Raw genomic sequence first — 11077 nt, forward strand, 5'->3', positions numbered from 1 at the left:
GGTTTCGACCCCCAATGCTTGGAACTGACTGGACCAAAACGTTCACTCTATCTTTTAAAATTTATCTTTGTTTTCAGTTTGTTTATCCTTTATCCCTTAATACAAGCTACAAGTAAATATAGCTATCTTGATAATGATTTAGGAGTTTTATTTTAAAACTACATCAGCTTGATTCGTGCTTTGTCGATGAGTAAAAGCTTTTCTCCGTACGTGATGTCATATTTCAGTCCTAAGTGGCAGTAAGCAATAGAGCTATTTTGTGTTATAAGAGTGAAATCTTTCCAAGTCTTTCTAATACTTAGATTTAAATGCACCTTCTGTAAATACAACGCAAACCGATGGTTGGTCAATAACTTCGTAAAGAAAGAGACACCCCAGCACCATGTTGGCTTTCAGTGAATACATGCTGTGAATTAAAACTATAATGTGTTCTGGTTGTTACTGTTTATACCAACACACATAGCGAATATGATCGTCTTGTTCTTGTCGTATTGACGTGAGCAAGACGATATATACATTAACCTATACAACAACAAGGTCTCTGTGGTCAGCACATTAAGTAGACGCGCAACGACTCGGCCATGTTCTGTTAATAAACTCTCACAGACACACAGACTAGGTCTCGGTCAAACAAAATGGAAACGCAGATGTGTGTTTCGTAAACAATATGATCACATTGAATAAACGTACTCTATTTTAAGTGCAAAACTGGTAAAGATGTACGATTAAAGAGTATTCTGAAAGAAATTATCCACAAGTATAACTTATTGTCTTCTCTGTTTTTTTCGAAATGTAGTCGGAAATAATTCGGAAAGATATTCTGGATTGGGGAAAAAACACTGGCGGATAATTGAACTTCCTTCTATTTATCCAAACATATAATCGATTGTATACTATGATTTGAACTGACCTGTCATCATTTAATCTATATTTCAATTTAATTACAAATGTAAGTGTACAAGTTGTAGTCAGGCTTGTGAGAACATATTCAGGATTTTTTATAATTCCATTCTTTTTTAGCATTAAATAAAATCTAAATAATTGTACTTGACGATGCACATCACATGTTTAAATGAAAATCATCATTAATGTGAATAACGAAACAACTTTGAGATTTTGATCAAATTTTATCAACATCGATTAGCCACAACATGGTCATTCTTTATCCAGATGGCAAAAAAATCGTTCTTTTAACTATCAAAGCCCAGTAATACACGCATGAGATATGAGTTTATGGCATTCATTCTTATGAACGAAGCACGTGTAGAGAATAACACAAAGGTAACGTAAATGTAATGTAAACATGTACATATAACAAAATGGACGATACAATAAATTATAAAAAGAGAAAACACATAGTTTATTATTGATTCAGCATAATGATTTGCATTAATTTTACGCTTGCATTTACTGTTTGTGAGAAATGCGTTCCCATTTAAAGTCTCTTACTCCGTTCGAAATGTAGCAGACGTATGTTGCATGACAATTGATTGCTAAAAACAATTCGTCTTAGTTAAATATTTTAAAACTTTTATTGAAAAGCTTAAAACTGGATGGATTTTTCTTGTTCGCTTGTTTGATATCGTCCTTCTTGTCTGTACTGTTTTTCGGAGATCGCGGTCTAGCCTTTTGCCCAGCATGTACCCTGTCCTCAGATATAAAGAGCGGCGAATAAACTAAACTCCTATCTCCACGCGATTTCTGTATTGCATGCACAAGTCCGTGGAACACGTCCTCGACACATTCATAGTCCTCTGCCGCTGTGCACTCAAAGAATAGTCCGCAATGGTCCGTGCATAAGGTTTGTCCATCTGACTTACTGACCTGTCTGAAAAAATAAACATTTGAACACAAATTCAGTCTTCTTGGTTTATTGTACATTTGTATGAAAAACTTGATCAGTTATGATATCGTGGTAGTAATTTTGTTTATGTACTGTTTATCGTAGGTTTGCTCTTAACATATCCTTGATTTGGAAGTAAATGTGCATTCTTTGAATGTTGGTCTTGAATAAGTGCAACGGTATTAACGATAATGAATTTCTTTTAATCGGACGAGATTAGAATGGCTATTTTAGAAAAACATTCAATTCGTAAATACCGATTACGAAGAATATTTAATGTGATAAAATTCACATAAACCTATTAACGTTTAGAAATAGGATCGTACCTGTATCTTTCTAAATCAGATTTGTTCCCAACTAAAGCAATTGGACACTCCTTGTTGGCATTCTTCAAATAATCAGATACTTTGCACGTGTAATCTTTTGCCGTCTCAAAACTCGTCCTATCTGTTATGCTGTAGACAATCATGTACGCGTCCGCCCAACGGAAATAACGCTGAGAGTTAGAATCGTCCTGTAAATAGGGCACTTGATATTGCAGCGTTTTAAAAAACTTATTTGCCAAACACGATAACAATGATGCTAATAATACAACACAAAACATAGTAAGAGTTACAATTTTGAAGTGTAAATGCATATATACAACGGGCCCGGCCTTCATGAAGGAAAATGTGATTTTCGTATGGCTGGTATGGATGCCGAGAGTACATGTTTTTATAGTACTTAGCGCTGAAGTATATATATTTTTTCATAAAATTTATTATGATTTTAACGCTGTTTTACATAATCAAAACACTGCAACTCAATCTGAGTGATGCAAATTCCATTTTTTATTGTTGGCCTCAACATTTATGCACTGCAATTTATTTGATTCTTATCAGTTAACCAGTACAAGTAGGTTATTATTAATCTCTCTATCTCTCTCTCTCTATCTCTCTGTTGCTCATCAACAAGCGTTATTGATGATTCCTGATATTATGATGCCAGAAATCTCAGTGTACTATAAATTAACTTTCTTGGTTTGAATGCATACGCACGTAAGATTAGATATAAACTTATATTGAATTCTTTGTGGCAGTTGTTGTGTATTTTGTAAAAAATCACACTATGCTTTCTACTTAGTTATGAATCTTGAAAATAAATGTACATTATGTACTGCTTTGGAATCTAACGTTAGTAGATCGTTTCATGTGTTTCAAGATAACGATAATTCAATAATCGAATAAACGTTTTTCATCATAAAATACTACCTGCGAATTTGGCAAAAACACCATGTTAAGAATCGTGCGTGAAGACTTTAAAATTGTGTTAAGACGAAGAAAAAAAATAGAGATGAAAAATATTTCTAAAGAGCTATAGCAGAGGGTAATTACGTCTTTATTTGTTCTTGCTTATGTTAATTTCGATTGACCTGAACATTATACATCCAAAAGACAAATGCTTTTTTTCTGAAATAATGGCCCCATCAGTCATATTTACTGTTTTGTTTAAGTATATGTTACGGAATTTGAAATACTCTCTGCTTTAAGAACAAAACTTGTGGATTTCGAACAAATCACTTTTCTAAAAATCATAAAAATATATACCTTCTCAAACGTGTCCATGACGTTGACGAAGAAGTCCTGGCTTTCAACACCTTCATGTTTCGTGTAAATATCTTCTGAAATTATTAATGTGACACCTATAAACATGTTAAGGAGTCGTCGGTCTTTTACAATTGTAATACCATTAGTACTTAATGTGTTCACATTACTTGCTGTCATCGTTATCACGTTGAGCATTAAATTTGCATCAAAACAAAGTTTGATTTGCGGAGAATATTGTGCTTCATCCTGACGGAAAATATGTGCCTATTTTAATGTTTACATAAACACATTACTTTGAAACGTATTTGCATGACAAAATTGGCATGATGATCGTGTTATTGCATCCAAAACATGTGCAGGCAACGTTATTTATTGTTGAGATTAAGGTATTTATTATGATTAAAAGATCTCCTGTATAGATCTTCTAAGGCTGCAATTAAGAGAAAATATATGTACAATGTACTAACCTATAAATGGATCGTATTCCATAATAAATCGTTTAGTCATGTACTTCACTGTCAGAGCTGTAATTAAATTATAGAAGTGTGTTAATATATCACGTACAACATAATAACAACAAAATCAATTAAAATATTACTTTTCAGTCACCTCGTTGGCTGTAGCGAAAATGAATGATATATTTAAAATATCAAATGGCATCTTTTTAAAAAGAATATCAAATGTCATAAGCTTTTTTCACCTGGAAGGTAAGTTTGAAAGCAACACTAATTTTTCACAGCAAATTCAAATGAACTACTGCATATTAACTATAAACTATCATTGATGTGTCAGTCGTTACCATTTATAATGCGTGTTTTTTGTTTCCAAGTACCGAAGTGTTAAGTGCACAATAAACGTCTGTATAATTTAATTAAAAGATTTCAAAGTTTTTAGCAATTTAACTTCAGGGAAACTGATCCATGATTATCGTAAGAAAGGCTTTTGTGTATATTTACGATTGGTAACCGCGTTCTCGGTTAATTCGTTTTAGCACGCCAAAGGGTATTTTTTGCGATTATACACCTCCTACAGAATGTTCAAAGTGGAATTTTCTCAGTCAGGTACTTGTTCTAAACACATTCCGTTTTCAATTAATTTAAACATAATTCAGGTTGGAATTTTAGACTATTATTCGAGTGTTTGATACAAAAAAAAATGATACACACACGCTTTCATATTTAACTTAGCGAGAATAATACTGTTTTGAGGGAATTAATTTGGCGTTTGTTTCGAAATTGTATTATTACACCGCGAAACATAATTGAGTATTAACTGCTTAATGTACATGATATATTTAAAACTGGAAGAGTATGTGCCACATTATTTCTGCATCGTTTATTTAAAAGTATGCCAACCAATGCGCACATCCTTTGAACCCTTATGGACACTAAATTGCTCTTTAAATCATGACTTTAGGTGTTAGAGGGCGTTGCATTGCTATCAGTTAAATATAAAATCGTGTAAAACCGTTTGTTTAGCGTGTTATCCTATTGTTTGTATTATTTTTATTTGAGGAATATTTCATTGATTTAATTAGTCAGATTTAATAACATTATCTTCTTCTATTACAGATAGTATGTGCTAACTAAAAATAATAATAAGACGGCTTATTTAGGCTTAGATCTAATACTATAATTATGTTATAAACGACGTTACCCCAAAAAACGAGTGTGTAGGAGGAAGTCGCTGTTTCGTTTGCCGAATTTATATACTAAATGCCTACGAATTATTCGTTTCTGGTGCAGGGTCTTCCCCAGGCCATTTAAGCGCCCCTTGCCGGGGCACTTGAATTTCGAAATCAGAGTCCCCGGGGCGCTTGAAATTTTCCGATCAGTGTATTCTTTAAGTAAAATAAAGTGGAGATTGTCCAAAAAAATCAAGGTTTCCCTATCAGTGTATCAATATTCCCTGTTTTAAAAGAGCACTCGGTACCTACTTTCACAAGTAATCGCCATAAACACCACATGGGGTAATGGATAATCCACTGATAAGAGAATAGCATGACGCGCGTATCGATTATTCTAGCCACATTACACGGTCATTTAAATGCTGACAAGGATGTATCTGGTAACTTTCCAGTCGTCAAACTGTGAAGTTCATCGTCCAATCGGTTACGCGAATGCTTATGAGGGCGGGGTTAACTATCGACCATTATTTTTGATTGACGTCGGGCATGAAGTAAGAGTTTATCGCAGCTTGATTAGTAAGAAGTTGTACCATTTGAGTAATATAAACCGGTAATTAGTACTGTACAGAACATTAAAGACGGTTTCGGGCATCATCATCACACCTTTTTACTGTAAACAAGTGTTACATATGACTCAAAATTAATACGAGAAATTAATTGCAAGTGGTAAACAATTAATTATTATAGCGAGTAAGTTGTGCAAATGACTCCCGGTTACAATTATGTGATAACAATTTATTTAATTCCAGTTCATGTATATTTCAACATGTCCATTTATAGAACTGATTAACCTCGTTTTTCTGACATTTATTCGACACGTAATGCGCTTTAACAAATTTTCGTTGAATAAATTACGCACACTTGTAAATGTTTCGTCCGATAATCGATAGTTAGAAGACTGATGATGGCAACCGGCCGTGATCCTCGTGGACAACGTGAATTTCATGCATAATTCCGTCAAAACATTTATTCGGCTCGTAAAGTGTTTAAACAAATTATCGTTGAATTTATAACGCAACGGTTAATATTTGTTGAAATCTCAAATGGGAATAATTAAATTTGTAATCCGAAACCCATTCCCGTAAGTCGATGTTAACGCGTTTTTAATCCGAAACACACTTCCGAATGTAAATGTTACCGCAACGTTAAATATTTTTGCTTCAAATTAGCAGTGCAAATTTTATTTTGTGTCGAATCTTTTTCTCAATTAAAAAGAGCGCGAAAATTATGCAGCATGTACAACGTCGCGTCCATTGCATACAAATGGCGTGTATTGAGCGTTTTAACAAGCACACAACAGGTCAGGGGATTGACGCATATTCAGACGCAATATTTCATCAAATCTATAAATAGTCACTTAAAAAATGGCAAGGTTTGTGTTAAAGAAATAACTGAAAGCTTTAATCGTAAATATTTACCAGAAAGAGATTGATAAAAACGGAATAAACGGGATTATCGGATAATAAATAGAAACTTGAAAAATAGTAAGTATACAGTAATAGAGTCGGGTTGAAACGGATGTATTGGGGAATCGTTCGAGTCGGGATTTTACTATCTGTGCGGAAAAGTTTTTAAACAATTAAAAAAAAAATTTTTTAAATGACTGGGGGAATTTTTTTAAGAGTCATAGCGCACCAAATGACGTCTTTTGACGCTTTTTTTCTTTGATTTATAACGCACCACAGAACGTGAATTGACACGTAAAATTAAAAAAAAATCAACGTATGGAGGGGACACCCCTCCGGAACCCATCCCCGATCGACCCCGGGGCGCCTGAAAAAAATCCTGGGGAAGGCACTGTGGTGATACAATTATATTATTATTAGCGACCGTCTAAGGTGGTTAGTCTTAAATTCAGGTCGATACGCTTTAGCTGCTAGGAGCCCAACACCCGCTTCTCACAGACAGACGTATTCGCGAGAGAAAGAGTTTTATAATTTATGCAAGAGGTTTGAGTTCTCCAATTATATTCATTCACAAATGGAAACATGATATTAATACCGTGTTAAAAGCAATAGTTTCGAACGGTGCTTTTATACAAAAGAATCAATAAAAAATAATCGTATTGTACGTGTCGCGGAGGAGATTGTTTATGAATGAATAAAATAGTCCACTTTATGCAGCGTCTTCATAACGTAGTATTTTTGCTCAGTCCATTCATGATATGAGGCTTTTAATAGATGCGCCTGTCGATAAACAAAGGAAAGTCCACGGGCGATAACAACGCAATAGGTTACGCTCTCACATGTAGTACAGGTCGTAAATTGAGGCTATTAAAAGATTCGAGAAAAAGTTAACGCTTATTTATATTCTCAATTTATAAAAGTTGAACATAAGTTCAACAATAACTTCAGCGATACGATAGACAAAAACAAAAAAAGTTTCATAATCGCTAAACCCGAATATAACAAACAATTTATAATAATAATACGAATGACCTGTTTCGTAACCTCGTTCATGCTACTACAGCGGGTATATCTGGAAAACGTTCTTTGGTTCCCAACAGATAGCGGCGATCTTTTGGGTGCTAGCAACGCAATAGTAGAAGGTTAGTAGAAGGTTTAGCTTGTTTATATTCACAGTTCTGAATACATAGACAGTTGGATATGAGTTCATCAATTACTACAGGCATACTATAGGCAACCTCGAAAATGCTTTATAATCGCTAAAACCGAAAACAACTAAATATATTAACATAAATATATTTATAACAATAAATATCTTTTAAAAATGTATTCGGCGTATACGCTGACTTTGAAATAAAGTTTGCAATTTACTTTTCTGAATAAATAAACTATTGTGTTGTGTTGTTCACTTGTAAGTTGCATATTCACCGCATGAAATGTGTGTTAGCATTGTCAAACCATACTTTAGTGTGAGTAGATAAAAAATATACTACGGGAGAGCACTTCATATGTGTCCTCATATGCCTTGTTATGAGTATCTTTCTTCACTATCGAAATATATCGTATGTTTATATTTGATTTAAACGCAGTTTTCTTTCGACACATTTAAATCATATGTCAATAGCGCCGTCATGCGAAAATGGGTCTTATGCGTTTCGGCAAGCGTTTGTTAAACCCATCATGTGCTTTTGCGCAGTCAGGCCATATGCGATGCTGTTCGCTATAAAATCGCTCAATATGTTATTTTTCTTCTTACCAGAAGGAGAGATAGCTGAGTGGGCTATTTATATGATGGGCGCATATAGAATAAGACTCATTTTCGCATGACGAGGGTCATTGCAAATCTCATTGCGAATTGAAAATGCCACATTTAAGAACAATGCTTTTTGATACAAAATTGATTTCAAAATAACAAACTTGTTAATAATGGCAGCCCATCCACACATTAAGGAATGATTTCCAGACGTGCTGACCAAGTACGGCAAACATTGTGGTATGATAATTAAACGATTTTCTCTTATCGTGACACTATACTATTTCGCTAATGATTGTCATCTCCTCTTGGAGGCGAAAGTGAAATTCAGCGAGATGGATTGTAACGCGTTATTGTAACAGGGCCAAAATTTGTGTCGTTTGAGCATACAGAGAGTAGTCCGGAATTCCTTACACTGAACAGTGCTACATCCTTTGAATTGAGAACATACGCAGTGATGTAACAAAAAATCAGAGGTTGTATCTCGAATCAGCTTATTAAATATTCGAAAATATTCATGCGTGTCTGTTGGCGTTATGTAAAAGTCACTAAGATGAAAACTGAGTAAAACAGCTACGCCTAAAAGCGCATTGGTGCTCTATACCTATGTTTATGTCAGCGTTGTTGACACCGTGTGAAATGCTCGGGTAACAAGTTAAGCATAAACAGCAATGTTTATACACTTTTATTCCTCCATATACTTGATACGAAGATTATTGTATATTTTGAATTTGTATATGGTGTCAAAAATCAAAAGTTTTGTACACGGAACTTTCATTATGAATTTATATTCTTGGTGAGATAGTTATTTGATATTAGAAAAAATATTCCTTTAATATGATGGTGACTGCAAATTGTCTTTATATTAAGTTATCATTACCATTTTCATCATACTTTCTATGTTTTCAGAACGTCCAAAAAGCATGTTGTTTTTATTTTGTCTAAGTTATTTCTATGAAATAATAAGGATGATAAAATGTGCACACAAAACTCGACCCGTGCGCTATGACACACACTTTATAAAGTTGAATGGCGTGTGTTCGTTTCAAACTTGCGATTGATTTTGAAAAATATAATTGCGTGTTAAATTATGCAATAGCGAACAACTTCAGTGCCTTCAGCGCTTTGATTATGAATGTTATGAATTAAATGCCAAAAGTAAATTTTCGAACAATATATGTACTCATTCCTCCATTATTTTGTGGCTTATGCGAAGAGAATGATAATGAAGAAGAAATGAAATTAATAAATATAAACCACCAAGGCTCCATTATCTTCGATAAAACACATGAGAGAACTATAAATGAGGAGAATTAATACTTATATGTAAACAAGAAAAACAAGTAACCATATGATATCATTATAACAGTGGAATATTGGAATATTAGTGTTTACAGAAAAGCCATTTATACAATTCCGAGTGAATCACATACTGATATAGTGATTTAGAATTAACGGTAAATAAGACAATTATGATTAAATTTATTGAATGTTATGTAATAGATACTGTGTTTAAAACGGAAGGTTTTTTTAATAGAATGCAAATTTGATACGCGGTCATAGATTTTCCATTGTGCCAGCCATTCAGTAAATACGTAGATCGTAGTGTGATCGCTTTTGATAAGAGATTGTGAATAATTATTTAACAAGACTATTGCCAAGCAATATATGTCCCCTACCGGCTCCACCATTGTCAGATTATTTTTTTATTTGTTGCCATAGAATCAGAATTTTTGACGTAGGAACACAATGAAATGACGTGCATAATGTCAATATTGCCATCTATCCATGTTTCAAGCTTCATGAAAAAAAAATGAAGAATTTTTAAAGTTATCGCAGGATCCAAAAAGGTGTGACAGACTCACAGACAGACGTACAGAGCGCAAACCATAAGTCCCCTCCGGTGAAACCGATAGGGGTCAATAACATATTTAGAGAATGTTTGATGAAAGTCTAACTACAGTTACCTGATTTTCCGACACCCAGAGCCCCGAGTATCACAATGTTATACTCTGTCTTTCTTCTGCTCCCCATAGTGTCTTGAAAACGTACCGTACGTATTAAAAATAAAATGTTCGCGTTCTAGACAAAGTCATAATGAATTGTTAGTCTTTTTCATGCATCCGTAAATAGTTTGTTAAATTAATGTTATGTGGTTTGGTAAAAATAAACCAAAAACAGCACACTTAATGTTATATTGAAATATTTATATATCCCTTTGTAAAAACTCCATACCATTTACTTTAATATTCACTATATCACATGGCAAACATATTTAGAAATTCACGTTTTCGATTCCAATAACAGCATTATATTTATGTAAACATTCAAGTTTCACACTTTGCATATATTCACACAATAATTGATATAAAAACGCTCGACAGAGCAATCATTCAAATGCAATCCGATGCAATGTATTAGTTTACTGATACGTTTCCGCAAAACACTTCACTTCACAACCCGTTCCATCCAGTATGCTCGCTCTTTTATACATTGTTCCTCGAACGTAGGTTAATAAATCTACTGCAAGTGCTTTGCTTATCAGTAGAGGCGAAATTAGTCTGGCCTCTCTAATTGTTTCCAAAGCTACGATGAATCTCAAATAAGCAAACGATATGAAATACGGTGCGTCATGTCAAGACTTGTCGGTCTCGGATGCCAACCATCTTTTGTGTGGATATTTATGATATTGACTAAATCGACTCGGAACTAGCATTAACCCATTTATGCCTAGTGGACTCTCCCATCCTTCTAAATTGGATCAATTTATTTCCAAAATTAGGGATTTCTAGTATACTTATT

The 11077-nt window shown here is 33.9% G+C and overlaps 1 protein-coding gene across 1 annotated transcript; it reads right to left on the reverse strand.

The window, feature by feature from the left end:
- Positions 1-1103: 1103 nt before the first annotated feature.
- On the reverse strand, positions 1104-10819 carry LOC127871545 (ras-like protein family member 12). Its single transcript, XM_052414585.1, has 5 exons — positions 10243-10819; positions 3897-3953; positions 3430-3503; positions 2170-2357; positions 1104-1828 (listed from the first exon to the last, which is right to left on the reverse strand). Exons 1-5 carry the CDS (start codon positions 10307-10309, stop codon positions 1510-1512), a joined length of 705 nt encoding a protein of 234 aa, XP_052270545.1. The 5' UTR covers positions 10310-10819; the 3' UTR covers positions 1104-1509.
- Between the last annotated feature and the right edge of the window lie 258 nt (positions 10820-11077).

The sequence above is a fragment of the Dreissena polymorpha genome, chromosome 3 (assembly GCF_020536995.1).
Source record: "Dreissena polymorpha isolate Duluth1 chromosome 3, UMN_Dpol_1.0, whole genome shotgun sequence".
Classification (NCBI taxonomy): domain Eukaryota; kingdom Metazoa; phylum Mollusca; class Bivalvia; order Myida; family Dreissenidae; genus Dreissena; species Dreissena polymorpha.